The sequence below is a fragment of the Podarcis cretensis genome (assembly GCF_951804945.1).
Source record: "Podarcis cretensis genome assembly, chromosome: 14".
Taxonomy (NCBI): domain Eukaryota; kingdom Metazoa; phylum Chordata; class Lepidosauria; order Squamata; family Lacertidae; genus Podarcis; species Podarcis cretensis.
The window spans coordinates 5899583-5919766 of NC_137183.1; the positions used below are offsets into that span (position 1 = coordinate 5899583).

Sequence of the window (20184 nt, forward strand, 5' to 3'; positions counted from 1 at the left end):
GACAAGGCTCCATCCAGTTACGCGCATGCGCTCAGACTCGTGCACGGCCCGCCCGCCCCGCATGTCCGCCCGCTAGGCAGCCTCGGCGTCTCTTCCATCCGGGTCCTTCCTGAGCGCGACTCGCCAATAGGCGAGGAGGCGAGAGGCGTGCGCGTGCGCGCTGGAGGGCCGGCCTGGCTAGTTCTAAGGCTGAGGGGGAGGGGCGCTGCATTGTGCGAGCTGCAGAAGCGGCAGCAAAATGGCCGCTGCGCCGTCTGGGGCCGCCGCCGCCGCCGCCTCCTTCGCCTCCCCCGCCGCCTCGGCTACTGCTGCCTCGTCTTCCTCGTCCTCTTCTTCGGCCAGCGGCACCCCGGGCCCCAACCAGACGCCGACGGAAAGCAAGAAAATCACGGAGCTGCGTGTTATCGACCTCAAGTCCGAGCTGAAGCGCCGCAACCTGGACGTGGCCGGCGTCAAGACCGTCCTCATCGCTCGCCTCAAGCAGGTGAGGAGAAGGAGGGTAGGCCGCGGGCGGGCCCTGGCCTCGGGAGGGAGGGAGCGGGGAGGAGGACGCGGGGCCTCCGGGAGCGCCCGGCTCGCCTTGCCTCCTCCGCGGCCTCTCCCTCTCTCCGCCGCTCGGCGGCCTTCCTCTTAACCGCCTTCCAACGAAGAAGCAGCGCGGCCGGCGGCGGGGGCGGAAGGCTTTCCTTCTTCGTTTGCCCCCACTATTTGCAGGCGGTTCTGTGGCAATGGCTGTTCTGTCTCCTGCCCTGAGGTCTGCTATAGGGCGTCCGATACAAAATGTGCTTAATAAAACAAATGGGCGAGATTGAAAGGGAGGGAAGGAGGCGGGAAACCCTCACCAGTCAGCGAAGGAGGGCATGTGTGGAGTTGAGCTTGTGCTCAGCGAAGTCACGATGCACCTTGGTTCTTATTATTTCCTCCAAGGAGCTCCAGGTGGTCTGCATAGTGGTTGTCTCTCTCACGCCCCCCTCCCCCAAAAATATTTGCTCCGCACAACAACCCTGTGAGGTGAAGGAGACCAGCAGTTAATGACTGGCTCAAGCTCTTCCAGTGAACTTCATGGCTAAGGGAGGATTTGAACCTGGCTAGGCTGACTGGTCAAACCATTATTCTCCTGAGAATCATTGCATATGGCTGGGCATTTATCATTCAGTAAATGTTTGTGAACTTGTCTTGGATCTCGGCTTCTAGAGCCAGGGGTTGTTCATACTGCACTTATTTTGTTTTTGTTTTTTTTAAATAATATTTATTACTTTTTAAAAAGGAAAAAAAGACGAGAGAGAAAAAAGAACAAGAAAAACAAAGAAAAAATAGAATACAATACAATATGTAAACCATACAAAACACAACCTTAACACATTAATCTAACACAATAAACTAAAGAAAACAAAACAAAAACAATTTAAAAACATACATCATACCTTTTCCATATTCTATCTTTCATTCCCTTGTATCATCGACCTCCTCTCACCTCCCGCTTTGTATTCCACTTCCATTAATTGTTTCAGCAATTCCTTTCCATCTTTCTCTATCATATAAATGTCTTAACATATTTTTAATCTTATTTCCATTAAAATTAGTATACTTATTTAAGCTTAACGCCTTATAGCATTTCTACTAAGGCCATAAAATTTCATTCCAACATTTTTCTATCACTCATTAATTTTACAATATTTCTATATATAGACTTTACATACTGCACTTATTTTGAAAGTTCTGCATTGGCTGCCTTATCACTTCTGGGTTTAGCTTAAGGTGTTCATGGTGTTTAACTTTTAAAACTTTAAAAGATCTGGGACGCAAATTCATGAAGCAGCATCTTTTCCCATACCAGCCTACACATATCTTAAGATCTTCTGAAGAGGCCTGCTTCAACTTCCTGCTTTTATACTATGCTTCTACAAATGAGATTCACAAACGAGAGTGATATTTTCTCTGGTGGTATTCCAGATTTGTAATGCTCTTCCTATGGTGCCAACGTTACTGGTTTTTAGACACCATGTGAAAACATTTCTATATGCTTGGACATTTTAGATTAGATTAGATTTTTTAAAAATCATGTCCAGGTCTGTTTTGGGGTATTTTGTTTTGTTTTATTGGATATTATTAGGTTTTCTTTTAGTTTTAAAATGGATTTTTATATTGAATGAAATTTATTTACTCTTTTTACACCACTATGGAATTTTTAATGAAGGGTTGCTAAATATTTTAAAGAAAGTAAAACATTGTTTGTTAGGTTTTCAAAGGCCTATTGTAGTTTAATGTTTGTACAGCACTTATAAATGTTGGGGGCTTCCTAAATAACAGGATTATATCTGGAACCCTTGGCATATTTAAGAAAATCACAGGTTTGTACTGCGATCCATGACAGTTACCCTGCTATAAGTTGTTTCTGGTACCTGCAGGCATACGTAGTGAAAGTTCTGTTAATCACTAATTGCTGTTAATGTGTTCGTGACAGACTTTTAATTTGCAAATTGTTGAATCCTGTACTGCTGCACCCCCATTTCTTCACGGTTGTTACCCTATTTGCAGATGTCATAATTCCCGAGTCTCCGTTCTTTTGCCCAAGGCACAGAACAAGGGCAGCTCCATAGGTTGAGTGTTAGATTTATTGATTTATTTAACAACACTTTTAACCCATTCTTCATTGATAGGCAAACTCAGAGTGATGTACAGTAAAACAAATTAAAATTGCAGATAAACAGCTTAGTCTAATCACAGGATAGGTAAAACCAACACCTAGCAAAACAAGAATTAAAAAAAAGAGAAATAACCCTCCTACTTAACAAAACCTGTGCAAACAAATAATACTTTTAGCTGGCAATGAAAATGAATTGGTGCCAGCCATAACCATGGATTCCACAACCATGGCACCACTACAGAAAAGGTCCTTGTATGCTGTCTGTATGGCATAATCAACATGTGACAGAAGTGAGCTGAAACTCAGTGGCTTGCCCCTCACCTTTGAACACAGAGCATATATTGCTTTCAAGATGAACATGAATAAACTGTGATTAAAATGCCAGATTAAATGTGTTGGGTATGGCTAGGAGATTTAGTCCCCCTCCCCCCTGCTCCTTCCATGCATTTATTGTTTTCTGCCCAGGACTACAGTTGTTTCAAGTACATACTAAATTGGTTTAACTTTGTGGGCACAGGTGTCTAATGATGCATATATTGTTTGCATGTCATCATTTAGTATGGAGGATTGCTGCATGACGTGTGCAGCTATCCTGTACCTGTGGAATTGCTTGGACTGTACCTGGGTCTCATATCCATGCATAACAGACTCTCGGAACAATTATATTAGGTAGTTGGTCTGCTCAGTCTTGTTCATGTTCATTCAGAAGTCTCACTTCTAAGCAGGGATGTGGGTGGAACATTTTCTCAAAGGAGTAATTTCCAGAGCTTTATTTTTCCACGGTAAAAAAATACTTAATAAGTTCTTTGGTAACAATGAATGGTTGCCATTTGCAAATAAATTTTAGGCAACCTTGGCAATTCCAAAGTTTTTAGTTTGAGTACAAAATGCAAGTAAAATATCAAAATACTACTGGGGGGGGAGGAGGCTGTGACCATCGTTCTTGATGATTGGCCATGCAGACTGGGGCTTTAAGGGGAAACATGCTGTGCTTGTATTATTTAATTATCATAATTATTGTCATTCTGTGCTACTTTTCCTCTCATAGGAGGAAGTGCAGTATAGGGTAGTTTACAGCATTATAAAATTTGATCTTAAGAAATCTTGTTAGATATTAAAGCTACATAGCTAAACAAAAAAACCTAACTCATCCCAGGGACATTTAAATTTCTTGTGATGATGCTGGTATGATCCTGTTCGATTAAAATTTCTGTGGCAGTCAATCAGTGAGGTCTCTCAATTATCCCTCTATATATTTTCATTGAAATGAAATCCAAGGATACTTTGCAGGAGAAACTAGAGAAGGAGAGAAACCTGCACATGGTTAGGCAGCTTAAGTCACATTGAATTCAGTGACAAAGGTATATCTAGGGTCCTTTGCGCCCTTGCCAAGGAGTGATATCTGCACCCCCCTGCCAATAACTTCTTCTGTGTTTGATCTCACCACTTATTGAACATACATTTAAGCTGTAATTATCACTGACTGGGGAAGGGACCCCAAGGGTCGTTTAGTCCAGTGTTTCCCAACCTTGGGCCTCCAGATGTTTTTTGCCTACAATTCCCATCATCCCTAGCTAGCAAGACCAGTGGTCAGGGATGATGGGAATTGTAGTTCAAAAACAGCTGGAGGCACAAGGTTGGGAAACACTGGTTAGTCCAACCCCCTGCAATGCAGGATTTTTAATTTTTGTATCTCATTGCCATTCAACTCCCATCTTATAATTTTCTCCTTTGTATGCCTGTTGGAGGGGTGTGAGGAGGTGATGAATATTTCCACCCATACTGTCTGAAATTGTGATATTCAAAAGTAAGGACAACAGGGTTGAGGTTTTATGACCTTAGTTTTAAAAAAATCAGCATTATGATATTCTTTAAGATATGTGGTGATAATAATTATACACAATATTCCAGGAGCAGCTACAGAATAGACTTGTATAAGGCCATTTTGATATTTCCATTTTCCCCCAATCTTTTTCCTAATGGTCACCCATTTTACTGCTGCCACAACCTGGATCAACTTCTTGAGCTTTCCACTATAAACCTAAGAGCTCATTCTTGGTCAGTCACCGCAAGCTCAGACCTCAATAGCATATATGTAATGTTAGAATATTTTGCCCCAGCATGCATCACTTTACATTTGTTAACACTGGACCAGATTAAACCATTCACCCAGTTTGAAGAGATCCTTTTGGAGTGCCTTACAGCCTCTTTTAGTTTAAACTACCTCAAACAACTTGGTGTCATCTCCAAGAAGGGTTAGAAAGATGCTCTGTCTCATGCTGCAGACTTAGGTTCAAAAAGCAGACGACAACACATCCGGTAAATCTCACTGTCACAAATGGGCAGGACCGGAACAAAGAATTGGACCAGAATGGGTTTCTTATCTATTTCAAAATAGAAGCATTTACACTGCTCCCTCCATACCAGATACACAAAATCAAACACAGGAAGGGTGGCCCACCCCCCGCAAAAAGCCTCCTTTTTGTCATAATTTCCAGTTTGCTCTCCCCACCCCCATGCTCAACCTGCATTCCTAGAAAAAAAAGATGCAGCAGAATCCAAATAAATCGATCAAACCTTTGTTTTTCCAGGGAAGCCAGCAAAAATAATACTATGAGAATAAATGAAAGGCAACATGAGAAAAGTAGCATTGCTTTACTGCAAGGTGGATTTGATTTAAATCAAATCAATTTAAATTACGATTTAAATCACTAGTCAGTAAGGCTTGATTTAAATCACTGGTCAGTAATAATAATAATAATAATAATTTTTATTTATACCCCGCACTCCCCAGCCAAGGCCGGGCTCAGAGCGGCTTACAAGCAATAATAAAAACAAATCGAACGATTACAACTTAAAAACAAAATTAAAATACAACATTAAAATATGGAAACATTAAAACATTAAAATGTAGCCTCATCGCAGGAGGAGAAGGAAAGGAAAAAAGAAAGAAAGGGAGGGAGGGAATCAAATTGGCTCCAAGCCAAAGGCCAGGCGGAACAGCTCTGTCTTACAGGCCCTGTGGAAAGAAATCAGATCCTGCAGGGCCCTGGTCTCATGAGGCAGAGCATTCCACCAGGCCGGAGCCAGAGTTGAAAAGGCCCTGGCTCTGGTCGAAGCCAATCTAACTTCCTTAGGGCCCGGGACCACTAGGGTGTTGCTATTTATGGACCTTGAGGCTCTCCGTGGGGCATACCGGGAGAGGCGGTCCCGTAGGTACGAGGGTCCTAGGCCGTGAAGGGCTTTAAAGGTCAAAAGCAGCACCTTAAATCTGACCCTGTACTCTACCGGGAGCCAGTGCCGTTTAAAAAGCACTGGGTGAATATGCTCCTGTGGCAGAGACCCCGCGAGGAGCCTCGCTGCAGCATTCTGCACCCTCTGGAGTTTCTGGGTCAGTTTCAAGGGCAGCCCCGCGTAGAGCGAATTACAGTAGTCAAGCCTGGAGATGACTGTTGCATGGATCACTGTGGCCAGGGGGCGGGAAAGGTAAGGGACCAACTGCATGATGCGGCAAAGGTGGAAAAATGTCGCCTTGGCTGTTGCTGTGACTTGCGCCTCCATGGAAAGGGAGGCGTCAAGGATTACACCCAAACTCTTAACAGAAGGCAATGGCACTAATTGGGCCCCCGCAAGAGAAGGGAGTTGGTCCCTCATCCCCATGCCATCCCGACCCAGCCATAGGACCTCTGTCTTCGAAGGATTTAGTTTCCCACGAATCAATTTAAACTTGATTTAAATCATTTTTTTACAGAGAGACTCATTGCTGGTATAATATTAATATTTACAACCATATGAAGGTTTCATTTTTGGAATAATAAATTTACAGTAGTTTTCACAGTTATATCAAAAATTACTGATTCGGTTATACTATTAGAAATACATAGGAATTATGAAATTATGGTGAGGTTTAATAAGTTAACTGCTTATATTTGGACAACTTATCTGCTGTACTTTATTGGAAGGAGAAAGATAATCATTTCCTTAATAACCATTTAAACAATTTATTTAACTAAAACAAGAACATTATAGCATATGTATCCATGTTTGTTAACTGATGTGGTTAAACATTTTTTTTAAAACCCACCTTAGACTGAGTTTTAGCACGCATGAAAAACTTAAAGCAAATCCTTATTTCCTGATGAATAGTCGTTGGACTATAATGTAACTTAAATAGAAGACTATCTTTAGAAAGATTTTTCCTCCAAAAGCATTTTATTTTAAAAATCCAATTTAAATAAAAAAAAATCTGATTTAATCTTTTTAAAAAAACAATTTTTATTTGATTTTTAAATCATTGATTTTTATCCACCTGGCTTTACTGCTAGATAGGGCTGCGCCACGTCAGCTTTTCAACGTTGCGATGTATCACCAGCCAAACATCACAATATGGCAATACACCACAGTGTTGAGATGAAGGGGATGCAACACACACACACACACACACACACACACACCAAGTTAGGAGAGGGGAGGGATGAGTGCCATCTTCCTGCTTTGTGTTGCTCGCTAGCCTGCCCAGCACCACAGTCCCTTTCCCTAGGATAACTGCTTTCCCAGGGAGCCGAATTCTCCTTTGGGTTCCACTGTGCTCCTGCCTGATTTCAAGCATCCTTCACCACACACGCAGTCATAGAATCATAGAGTTGGAAGAGACCACAAGGGCCATCGAGTCCAACCCCCTGCCAAGCAGGAAACACCATCAGAGCACTTCTGACATACGGTTGTCAAGCTTCTGCTTAAAGACCTCTGTCAAGCCTCTGCTTAAAGTCCTCTGTGTTCCATCACCCATCCATCCCCCCCCCCCCCCCCCGATTTCAAACATCCTTCACCACACTCCTGATTCTCCATGCCCCACAGAGGCCTAGGAAGAGGATGCCCCCAGCCTTAGTGGCCCAGTGGAGACTGGCCAAATGTGAGGCCAGTACCTTACCTTGGGCATTGCTGGGCCTGCATGGCAGAAAGTCTCCCCTTCACCAGGCACTCGGCTCCCAGGCAGGCATTGCACACAGCAAGCACAAGAAAGGCCAGAGCAGTGCTTGCCTGAATGCCCGGCTTCCTACTTGTCTGTCCGTTCCCAACAGCAAGGGCTGGTGGACTGGCTGGCTAGGTAGGCTCCCTCACCCAGTTGTTTGCTTACTCCAAGGCTGCCTCTGTTGCTGGCAATCAGGACCCACTGGCCAGCCCCAGAGGCACCATTCGCCTGCGGAGCTTGTAGCCAGGGCTGCTACAACAAACAGCTACACAAGCCTTTGGGAGGCAGAGAGATGAGAGGGCATCAGAGGGAAGAAAAGAGGGACTGAGGCTGGTGTTGCCCACGGCACCCCTGACCACCATTCAAGGCACCCCAGGGGTGCCTTCTCATTATTATAAAGTGCTATTAGGATCTTCCTCAAGCACCTCACCAGAACTATGCAATATGAATTACACTTTGTCCTTTGCAAAATGCCCTTAACTTGAAGTTTATTGTATCAGTGCAAAAACTAAATTGTACTTCATGAGTAGAATGTTTGTATAACCCAGTCCTGTGTTTCATTTTGTTAGGCTATTGAAGAGGAAGGAGGGGACCCAGATAATATTGAAATAGCTGTCTCAGCTGATACTCCAAACAAGAAACCAACCAAAGGAAAAGGTCAGAACTTCTGAAAGTAAACTTTATTAAAATGGTGATGTTAGTTAAAGAATCTGCTATTGAATTTTAAAACACTTTTCTGCAAGTAGAAGGTATCCTGGTATTTATTGAGATACTAATTAACTGATATCTTTATCTTGATCACACCAGTTTGTTTGAAGCCTTCGACTACACTGCCCTTTGTTCCTTTATAGTACAAATGTCTAATTTGCTAATTTGTTACCAGACTCCAACTCCAGTTTTTGCCATCCTGGCCGTAATTGGGGCTTCCGGGAGTTCTAGTCCTGCAACATATGGTAGCCACTCTTGCTTTCTTGGCTCAGTCAACATTTAAAATGTATGCCCTGTTTTTCTTAACTTAAAAAGCACAGCTATCAGTATAGTTAGTGGTTCAGCTGAAATTTTTGACTAAAGTAAAATACATTTGATTCGTCTTCATGAGTTTATTGTTCTAGCCAAAGGCCATGACAAACTTGTAAAATCATACAGAACATAAATCTATAATATAAGAGAGAAAAGATACCAGAGGCACACACAAGCTTAAATCTAACTTAATTTTAGATTACACCTCTGAATCACCAAAACAATTCATAGCAATTTTATCTAAAACACATTTTTCCTGAACTTTTTAGCTGCCAGTCTGTAGAGGGCCCCTCCATTATTTTCATTCAAAAGAAATTCAACCATTTCTGCCAGAGTGTAACGGTTTGCTTGTGAGAACAAAAGTTTCCGAAAGTGATCTCCTGGATCTCTATACAAAGAGCAATCTAACAGATAATTAGTGATGCCTTCCATCACAAAGTATTTCTCCATACGGGACCTTGTTATGGTAATGGCCATCCAAGGTTGCAGTTGGCATCACTTGGAAACACAGCTCAATAAAGGCATTTCTTAAGAAACTGGTGAGAGTTTGGTCAGATAACTAGCTCTGAAATGCTTTGTTGTCAGGAGTGGGTACTAAGAAGGAAATACGGTGTTCCTAATTAGTTACAAGTCCCTTCTGGATTCTAGCCAGAAGAGCCAATCTCTTAATTGACACCAGTGTTCGAAATTAACCAGTCGCTAGTTTGTTTGTTTTTTGCAACTCAAGACCACCACCTAGTGACCAAGTTCAGCTTTTTGGTCGTGTGCTCTGCAACTGGCTGTACAGGAGAGCTGAGGGGAACATCTTTGACTGAATTTGCTCTGAGGACTGCTAGGAAGCTCCAATACAAAACAACAACAACAAAAAAAAGAACAGGCTGCCAAGCCAGCCAGCCTTCCTCCAGGTCTTAGAGAAGACTGCTGGATGCTTATCACAGGCGGCACAGAGGAGACCAAGTCCTGCTCCTAGTTGCAAAAGGAAGCATCTTTTACCTCAATAAGCCAACCCCTGCTCCCACAAGCCAAAGACCACAAGGGTCTCTCTACCCAAGAGAAGAACGTCGCCCACTAATGTTTCCCATTTTTTTATGTCAGAAGACAACCCTCCCAATACCACAAATTGCAAAAAGAACCAAATATTTTTTTTTTACAAAAAAATAAATAGAAAGTGCTGTTGCATTGGGGGCGGGGAAATGGTGACTAACCATTCTGTTTTTGTGCCCACAACCCAGCTTCTAGGAGACATTTGGTGAATAGTTTTTGCATCTCAGTTTCTAACACTGATTGACAGTTATTCAAGGTCAATTTAGAGTTCAGTTCTGGAAAATAATAATAGTCTAAAATATCTTGACAGTTGGTTATCACCCAGTTCCGTATAGCACAGCACAGGAAAACACTCAATCGGTATAGTAGTGATTCTTTTAATATATTTTAACTAGATGCAGTCCGCTCTTGCCTCACAGGTTGACCACCTGTATTCTATATATGGATATTGTACACATTTCCCAAAACTTTAATGGAGTTCAAAGAGACCCACAAATTTCAATGCCGTAGGGCATTTGAGTAAGCACTGCTACCAAATAACTTTAGGGCAGGTTCAGTCAGCTTCCCTCCCCTATTGTAATAGAACATTTATCAATGCCCCTCTGGTTTTCTAGGCTTGGACTTTCCATTTGACACTTCCATGAGTCAGTTTCACTAAAGAGTGCACCCAAGTATCTAAATGAGGCAGTTTGTTCTATAGCTTGCTTCTCTAAACACCATTTATACCAAGGTCTGTCTTTGCCAAAATCATAATCCTGGTCTTATAGCAATTCATAGATAGGCTTTCCTGGTTACAGTATTTAGTGATCACCTCCAGGAGAAGTCTACAGTCAATGTTAGCAATTTGAAATTTCTTGCACAGTCTATTGCAATTAATAGAATTGAATGTAGCAGACAGATCAATAAAGGTTGCATAGATTATTCTTAATGTTCTTAGTATATTTCTTTATAATATGGTTCCGAGTAAAACATTGATCAATGGTACTGCGTCCTCTGAACCCTGCTTATTCATGAATAATGTTACTTTGCAGCCAGTTTGATAACAACCTAATTGGCTGGGCCCACCCGTGCATAAGTGAAGTGCATGTAAGTGGAGAACACCCTGGTGAGTCCTCATGGTTCCTGAAGATACCTTTCCCAGAGCCCAGAGGACTTCCTCTTCAGGCTCTGGAAAAGGTCTCTTCATAAGTCATGAAGATTTCGGAGCTCCGTGGTTTCCTTGCAGCAGACCTTTGTTGAGACTGCTCCGCCTCCCACCTAACAGCTGATGTGCAGGGTACTACAGCAGCAGCTGTTTCCCTACACATCAGCAGAGCAGCTCAAGAAAGTCCCACTGGCCCTCCAGCTCGTGAGGACACCCTTTCCAGAGCTCAAAGAGGACATTGGGGAGTTGCCTGTATTTAAAGAGTGAAAAAAATTGTTCCCTTATTTCCAGGAAGTTGTACCATAAATTATGCAAAATTTCAGCTTTTCCCATCACAAGTTCTATAACAATGAAAGTTTAAATATAATTTAACATAAAGAGCATGCTGTCATACAAGTAGCTTATGTTGTGCAGTAAAGGATAAAACTTTGCTCAGTAAATTTACTGAAGATTTTGTTTTGTAGTATTTGAGGGGGAAACCAAAAAGTTTTTTTTAAAAAAGAAAAAATCAGTTGAAAAATTACAGGCCAAGCTATGAATTTGTGGAAGCACAGCTGCTGAAAAATAAATCACCCATTGCTAAATCAAATTGAGTGATGTGATTCTCTGCTCAACTGAGCTAAATAAAGATATTCAAACACTGTTTTTTGCAGAAATTGAGTGCTTTTCAAGGTGGGCATCTTGAGTTCCAAGGAATAGTGTTCAACAAAGTGGCTTTTCTGGAAAAATCTGAAACTGCCACATTTCCTTAATATTGTGCCTGCATGTAGGAGCCATCCATTCATTGTTACTAATTTACTTGTGAAGTAAAAAAATTTCCACAGAAAAATTAAGCATTGGGATTTTTTCACTTTTGGAAACATTTATTCCAATCATCATTAGTAGTATGGGTATTCTAACCCCACAGGAACAGTGACTACTGGGGCATGTGAATACTACCTGTTCTTAGTTTTTAGAGGTGTACATTAAATTTACAAACACCTTAGAATATTTGGCTGTGGTAGTTGTTTGGTTAGTAAAAAAACTGAAAACATTAAGTTGGTTGAGATGCATTTATTTTAAAGGGTCATTCCATATCATGTCATCCAATTTTCTTAATATATTGTACACTTGTTGAATGACCAAAACTAAGTTTAAATCTAAAATGTTTATTTTTTATATCATCCCATTTTTTTTAGTTATGAAGGTTTGAAGTTTTTTTTTTTTAAAAAAAATGGCAATTTTGGCCTTGCCAGACTACACAAAATCATTTAAAAGCTCAGCCCAGAATTAAGACATTTCAAAACTCAAAATACCAACCTATTCAGAACTGCATGGGCTTTACTATGATATGTCATAGTAAATACTTTAAATTTTTAAGTACTTCATTTCATGGACATTATAACAAATCATATCAAACAAAATTATGACACCTCTGTAACTCTTTAACTGGTGCTAAAAATTGGATCACTTGATATGGAATGACCCAATGTCAATTTATTATTATTACATTTATATTCCACCTTCCTTCCCAGAAACGCAGTGTCAGTACATGGTTCCTCCACTCTCTGTATAATCCTCTAGATTAGGCTGAGAGTTGGTGACTGGCCCAAGGTGAGATTCATGGCCAAGTGGGCATTTAGACCCTGGTCTCCCAGGTCCTAGTCCAACTAATCACTGCACCATGCTGGCTCTCAGACAGATAAGGATATGTTGATGATGATGATAAAATGTATTATTGTTAAACCCCGTCCATCTGGCTGGGCTTCCCCAGCCACTCTGAGTGGCACTCACATGGCACTCAAATATATCTATTGAGGGACATGAATACTCTACTCATGTGGAAGCCTTAACCTCTAGTAGAATTTACAGATTAATTTGTCTGATGTTGACGTCACATCTTAACCTGGGGCAGCAAATGTACCCCTCAGTTGTTGTGAACTCTTAACTCCTTGAACACAAATGTGTTACTTTATGATACCTGTTTGGAAGATTTCTTTGGCTAACAAGGAGAGTTGTATAGATACACAAGTGACAATGTGATATGAGAATATGAGTTCAAGCCATGTGTTTCTTACAAGAAGGGCGTATTCTGTGATTCCTGTGGAGCAGGGCCAAGTAGCACTGCGTGATCCTAGGGCCAGTAATGCAGCTGCACTACGCAGTAGAATAACACATGAAGGGGATGTTAATGATGAATTTCCATAACTGAGAGGCAGAGATGCTCACCAATTCAAATCTTTTACTTGATAGCAGGCGGTTGCAGAAGATTATCAATCTAGATTGTCACAGTATAGATTTAGATTAAGTTGATTAAGTTCTGTCTACCACAAGCTGTCCCCCAAAATGTAATATGAATAAGGCTTCCTACAGCATTCAGTGTATTGTTGCTATGGCTTGTTTCTACTTGGGGTAAGCGGCTAGGTGATTGGTTATATGTTTTTTGGTTAGATTGTTTTTCTGGAGTGCCTTGTTCGTTGAGGGCTTTCCTGAGTCTTGTGGTGAGAGAGACACTTGAAACGGAGCAGATACAAGGTTGTCATTGGCATATCATGTCTTTTAGGTAAAAAGCAGGAAACTGATGAATTAAGTGGTGATACTTCAGTTGAAGATGATTCCATGGTCAAGGTAATTCTGCTATGAAAAATAAAACTGGGGATCCACTCCTAAGTTTTGCCAATTCATTCTCACTTCAAAACAATTTTGACTGTAAACCATCTTTGATACTGAATTTGCAGTTTATTGTTATTCAGACTAAGTTAGATGCTCTTGGTTCCCTTTGATTTCAGTGGGAGTTAAGTCATCACTAACACATCCCATTGACCTCAGCTTCCTTCATCTGCATATAGTTCTATGAGACCTTGCATACCAACTGTAATAAAGTATTGTTGGGCAAGTTATCTGTCAAGGAAGCATGAACGCTTTGTAATTTGCTGAAGAGACCTTATGTTTAGTTAGAATCCTAGGTTTTAAGGCTACTGAATTCAAGATACAAGAAATTTCCTTCTGATATATTAAGTTTAAGTGTTGCTCCTATTGAAAGGAGAGTGAACTGGAAGCTCAAGATGCAAGTGACCAGGATGGAAATGATGAATTGAAAGAGTCGGAAGAATCCGCAGAAAATGGAGAGGAATCCTTGAATTCTAAAGCGGTGCCTCGTGTAGACAAGAAGAAAACTCATTTAAAGCAGACAGAGAAGGACTTGGAAATCCAGGTATATTGCAATATAAGTAAATTATTAGGATGGCATCTACAACTTTCCTTTCAAAATTTGTCCCATTAACATTCCATAAATTCACCTTCTTCCTTGCCCATGGTGATTGCCTGTCTCGTCTTGGGTCAGTGCCCCTTCTTCCACAGCAACATCCACCTCGTTGCTGTTGCTGCCTCATACAAAAGTCAGGCCAAGGGATAGAAATTGCACCACCTTTCCTCCATGAACAAAGTGGAGAGGGAAAAGGGGTACAAATTCCCTCAGGAAGGAGCAATGATGGAAGCAACAGAAATAAGTGCTTTGTTTCCATTTGTGTATGTGCTAATCTGTTGCCTCCTCTCATCCTCTGTGCAATGTGAATGTTTAAACCAATGGAGCTCTTATGCACCAGCCTGAACCTCCTCTGCAGCTATGCTGGCCTGGTCCAAAACTGGGAATGTAATTCTAGCTTGCAAAGCACAGCCTTTGGAAGACAAGTATGAAGCGCAGTCTGGCAGCTAGTGATTGCTAGTTTTATTTTCAGTGAATTGGCAGATTCACAGAAGGTAAACAAGTGCTGGGAGGATTGCATCCAAGGATGGGTGGGTAAATTGGTTTAACCCTTGCCTTCTACCATGCAGTCCTAATTATCCCCACCTTAATCCCAAATGCACTCTTCAGAGAGAGAAAACAAAGGCAACATAAATGGAGAAAGTGCCATTTTAGAAACCCAAGCTTAAGTGAGCAACAAGATGTAATTTCTCCTCTCCTCCAGTTCAATTGTGACATTGGAAAGAGGTGTCATCTGAATTGCTCATGGTTGCTTCAGGTTCTGTGCGGCAAAACACACTTCTTTTCTATTTATCTGTCTTTCAAGGCCCCTTCTGTGTGATGCCATCACTCTCATTGGACATGAGAAGAGCTGGCATTTATGAAGTTGTTGGTGGGATCAAGATGTCAGTGTGAACCTTTCCCCAACCTATTCCCACTTACTTGGGAATAAGTGCCATGGAACTCTGAGGCTTACATATGACTAAGCCTGCTTAGAATCAAGCTGTTAAGAGCACTTTCCTTAGCTAAATATAGTAAGGGAGAACAGTAGTAAAATAAAATAATTCCATTGATCTGCTCATGCAAGAAGATAAAAATCCTGAATAGGATTTACTGCCTTGGGAAACAATTGTCCAAATTTTGATACAGCTACAGTACTTGTAGTTCTTTGTGCTGAACAATCATAACAACCAGCACATATTTGATTAGACACAACCTCTCTGTTTGTCATCTTCCCTAAATCTTTTGGCAAGAATGTTTGTTTGCAAGTGATGCTGGGATGAGTACATTGCTAGAAAATGATTGGCCATCAATTCCAGACTCAGTTGATGCTAAGATCTAATTTCCCTTTGCTTCTTGCCTCTTGCTGCAACTGTGTAGTGTAAAAAGTGCATTAACTGCCAGCGAGAGTGTTTACCATTTGTGACAGTTTTTCTGGGGGAATGGAGCTCCTTGCTTCCCCATATGTCTCCAGAGATTGGACTGGGGAAGAGAAGCCTTTCTGTCCTGTTGCAAGGTATTGTGGTGCTCTCTGGTTAATGGAAGAACCTTATTAAGGCAAAACCTTTGCATGGCACTGTTGACAGTAGCTCAATTTATGGACAGTTTGTGACTTGTCTTATAATATTGTTCAGTAACTTTAATATATTTGGAAATGGAGACTGCCCTTTGTAAGCTCAAGAAAGGACTTGGTGTGGTTTTCATGGGTCTGAAATTTTGGTTGCCCAGCCACAACTGTGCAGAAGATGAAACAAAGAGAACTCAATGAGCTTTGTTCGGCTAGTCAGCATTCTGTTAGACAGGTCTGCTCCACTGCAGGAAATTATGGCAAGGTAGAGAAACTTGCTTAAGCAGAGGGTTGCAACATTACCAGCTGTCCCTTAGAAGGCATCTTCTTGTTACTGCTCACCTCCCCAGTGGGAGTGAACCACACCCAAGGCAACTTGTAAAAAGCAGTTGTCATTCAAAGTGCAAGTTCTTGGTTAGTGCATTTGCTTGCTTCTGAAGTAAGCCAACTTACTTAGGCTGTCTTTGTTTATTTCCTCATGTTAGGCCAGCAATATTCGAGATACAGAAGATGAAAGCTTTTCCGCTAGTCATGTAAGTTTCTAAATTGCCTTCTTAAACCTGATTAGAAAGCTGATTATATTTGAATTCAGCTAGAAGGGACCACCTCTAAAGTGTCAGGTTTAGTTGCATTGTAGAAAGACTTTGTATACCTTAATCTCTGTCATCTAATTCCACAAAACTACTGAAATAAATACCATGTGTTGTGGACTATTGATGAGATTATGGCTTGCACCTTACTGTCTCAAACCAGACTACTTAACTGTTCCCAGAATATTCCAGGATATCCCTGGGTGGTGTAGCACATTGTGCAAGCTAGTGCCTATGCCCCCCATTTTATTTTATTTTTAAAATATTGCCCTGCATTGGCTTTGCTTAACAGTCACCACTGCCGGGCATGGATTCTTCCTTCTTGTGTAGTGAAAGAGCAGTCTTCACTAGAGTTAGTTTCTTGCTCTGAACCAACTTTTAATGACATCTGCAGGAAGGTGAACTTGCCTTGAAACAAGGGTTTGGGGTGCTATTTAAGGGGCACCACAAGGGAGGGAGATGAACCATTAGCAAGTTTGACTGCACTAGTTCTATTGAAATGTGTGGGAGCAGGATAATTTCATAAATGAGAAGGATGTCTCTTGGGTTGCTGTACCTCAGTCACCAAAATCTTGCGGAGTTGTGTGGTCTTGGATTACATATATAAGACATTTAAAAGGCTTCCACTGGAAATTTTAGAACTTCCTGAATAATAGTCAAAAGGGAAATGGCAGTTCCTTCCCTAGATCTCATAGTATGTTTTTGGACTTTCCATATTGTAGACAAATCATTCTTGGAAATAGTGGAAGCTACAAACCATCCACTAGTACTAGCTTAGAATGCAAAGCTTAATAGATTTCAGCTGGGCAGATATCTGTTAATTGAGTCTTTGCCTTATTAGAACAGGCACCTCAGTTTTGTTCCTCTAGATTGCCATTAGTTTACTGGCTCTGTTTAAATTGAATCCTAATCTGGAATGCTTATTCAATTTTTATTTTATTTTACAGGATGGAGATGAAGAGAATGAGAGAGGTATGTTAGAAGTTCAGTAGAGTTTTGAGTGTTCTAATATGCTTCAAGTTGCCTTTTGTAAATGGCAGGTGCACCAGTTGATTCTCTATCAGGCATTTCAGCTATATCTGTGCCTTTGCAATGAAGAGTGGTTGGATCTGTGCTCTCTGTTGGCTTTTCTGCTTTTAAATTGTGCATGTGCCTATCAGTTACATCAGTGGATGTTGTTACATGCATATGACCACCACATGCCTTTAATGGAACAAAGATCCCAGACTCCGTAGATCTGAATCCTTTTTTCTCTTTTTTGGGGAGTGGGGGGTACGGTAAGTCTTTATGTCTATACATTCTCTTGCACTGCAGTAACAGATAGGTGCCAGTTGAATATTACGTATTCTGCAGTTTGCAAGCCATTTGAACTACAGGCCACATTCTGCTTCCACACATTGGCAATTGCCACATCATGCTTTACAGCCTCACATGACATTTTGGAACAAGTAACAATGGAATCATCTAATCAGCATTGCCTTTAAAAGCTACAGAAACCCACCCTGGCTTCACATTCTTGCTAAAGAAGACTTCTAGAGAGCATGCTAAGGACCTTGCATGTTGTGGACTAAAGGACTTGGAATCATTGTGACTCAAGCATAACAGTGGAAATCTTGAAAGGGCACTTGTGGGTGTAAGCCACAGACTTGTGTTTGGAAGGGATCCGAAGGCAGAAGCTTTTGTGGAATGTAAGAATGCTGATGGAAACACTGTTAACAGAACTGAGAGTATTGACCCCATGGACACAGGATGAAGACTCCGCATCCTTTCTGAACTTTGGCCTAAGTTGGTGCATGAACAAGAACAGCCGACATCTGCGACTTCACCATGGCTGACAGCAAGAGTTGGAACGCAGAGGACAGTGGTTATGCAGCTATGAAGGATTCGTCTATTGAACTATGAGCCATTAGAAGGATATTGGAAGACAAAAAGACTTGTCAGTGGAAGTGTAGATATACTGACAAGCAGTCACTATTTGGTCATGAAGAAAAACTTCTTTGTACATTAATGCCAACGTTGGAAGCCAGATACTTGTATTGAAGAACAGGTATCTGCTGGATGGAACCTTTGTCTAACTTCTGTTCTATTTTGGTATTTATGTCTAGAAAATTTGTTTGCCATGAAGAATGAGTGATCCTGGGTAAAGGATTGGTTTATATGTTAATGCCCCTTATGCTTTCCTTCCCCCCCTAACCTTCCATCAGTTCTAATAACTGGCTTTGTATTTTCTAGGTCCTCTCTTCTAGCTTATACATATGCAAATGTTTAAACTTCTTGTTTTGCCATATTTATTCCTGTTAAATCCTCTTAGATAAAGCAGGTTCTGGTGATGGTACACAAGAAGTATCTAAGCCTCTTCCTTCAGAAGAGAGCCTAGCTGAGGCTGATCACTCTGCTCAGGAAGAGATGGAAGCTAACGTGTCTGTGAAAGAAGCTGAGGATGATAACATATCGGTTACAGTCCAGGCTGAAGATGCCATCACTCTGGATTTTGATGGGGATGACCTTCTAGAAACAGGTAAAAATCTGAAAATTACAGATTCAGAAGCAAATAAGCCAAAAGACGGACAAGATGCCAGTGCACCGAACCTGGAGAAGGAAAGCAAGGATTATGAGATGACAGAGAACCATAAAGATGGTAAGAAGGAGGACTGCGTGAAGGGGGATCCTGTCAAGAAGGAAGCCCGAGAAAGCTCGAAGAAAGCAGAATCTGGAGACAAAGACAAGGATACTTCGAAGAAAGGTCTCTCGTCTACTGGGGCCTCAGGTCAAGCAAAGAGGTTTGTCTTTCTATGTCAGTTCTTTAAGATACTGCCAGCATTCGATAAGATCACTCTGCATTAAGGGGGTAGCAGCTTAGTATCTTATGCTCCTGCCTATAAAATGTTTTGACGGCCATAAGTTACCTGTGTGTTCCTTAAAAAAAAATCGGGATCTTCGTATATGCTTTGTCCTGCTGGCTGCATTGGCGAATTGACAGCATTTTATTTTTTATTTTTTCAAATAGTCAAGTTTTATGTATCCTTGTGATGATGGTAATGAACAACTCTCAGTTCTGAGAAACACCAGTATGAAGTCAAGTCCCAGTCCTGAAAGGTGGAGAAGATTACCATATCCACTGAATAAAATTGTCAGAAAATCTAGATCTTCGGGCATCTTGGGGAAAATCAGTGCAAGAAAACCATGATGAGGGAAAATCACTTTTCCTCAAATAACAGTCCAGCCCTCCCTTTTTTTGTTTTTGTTTCCTTTTTTTGAAATGACTTGCTTAATAATGTAAGATTCTGGACAAGCAAATTCTGCATGTTCAATTTTCTTTGATTTGTTCCTCCTTTTAGCTCTACTAAGGAATCTAAAGAAAGCAAGGCTTCATCAAAGGATGAAAAAGGTAATGTGTCCTTTGTGATATGTTGCTATCTTGGATCTGGTAGCAAGGCCATGAGACTAGAACGCTTCAGGGATGTTTCTGCCTGTCCCAGAGGGGGCGATGCTTATGCCCTCCTCACTTTCAGGTTTTTTCCTTTCTGCTATACAGCCTGGCTTCAATTAGCTGATTTGAAAAGTTTTTTTTTACACAGCAGGCTACTTCTAAGTGGGGTGGTGTGACTGTAGTTACTTTAGATGACCAGATGACAATCTTGCTCCACTGCTACTTTTTATGCTATTGAGTGAGTGGGGAAACATTGTAGAAGCAAAAGTGTTCCTTCCATTGCTACTAACTTGTGCCTGTGTCTTAACAAACGTTTCCCCAAACATCTTTGTGGAGTAGGAGGGATCCTACTGAATATATCCTTAGTTGTATTCCAAATATTGTTTGTTACTCGAAAAATGTGTCATACATCCAGTTGTTGATTACATTGCTCTGTTGTATTCTCATCCTAGAAAGAATCTATAGATTGTTCATGCTAGGTAGTAAAGTTAATTGTAAATGAAATTTTAAATAGAAGACATCTTCATTTGAGACAATGGTCTCCTTA

At 41.2% G+C, this 20184-nt stretch overlaps 1 protein-coding gene across 1 annotated transcript in view; it reads left to right on the top strand.

Moving 5' to 3' along the window:
* Positions 1-190: 190 nt before the first annotated feature.
* The window catches only part of SLTM (SAFB like transcription modulator), a 39645-nt gene continuing 19651 nt past the window's right edge, over positions 191-20184 (top strand). Inside the window, exons 1-8 of the mRNA XM_079953207.1 lie at positions 191-484; positions 8189-8276; positions 13370-13434; positions 13850-14020; positions 16103-16150; positions 17155-17179; positions 18519-18987; positions 19546-19595. Coding sequence (XP_079809333.1) covers positions 239-484; positions 8189-8276; positions 13370-13434; positions 13850-14020; positions 16103-16150; positions 17155-17179; positions 18519-18987; positions 19546-19595 — 1162 coding nt within the window. The 5' untranslated portion in view covers positions 191-238. The remainder of the gene's footprint in view (positions 485-8188; positions 8277-13369; positions 13435-13849; positions 14021-16102; positions 16151-17154; positions 17180-18518; positions 18988-19545; positions 19596-20184) is intronic.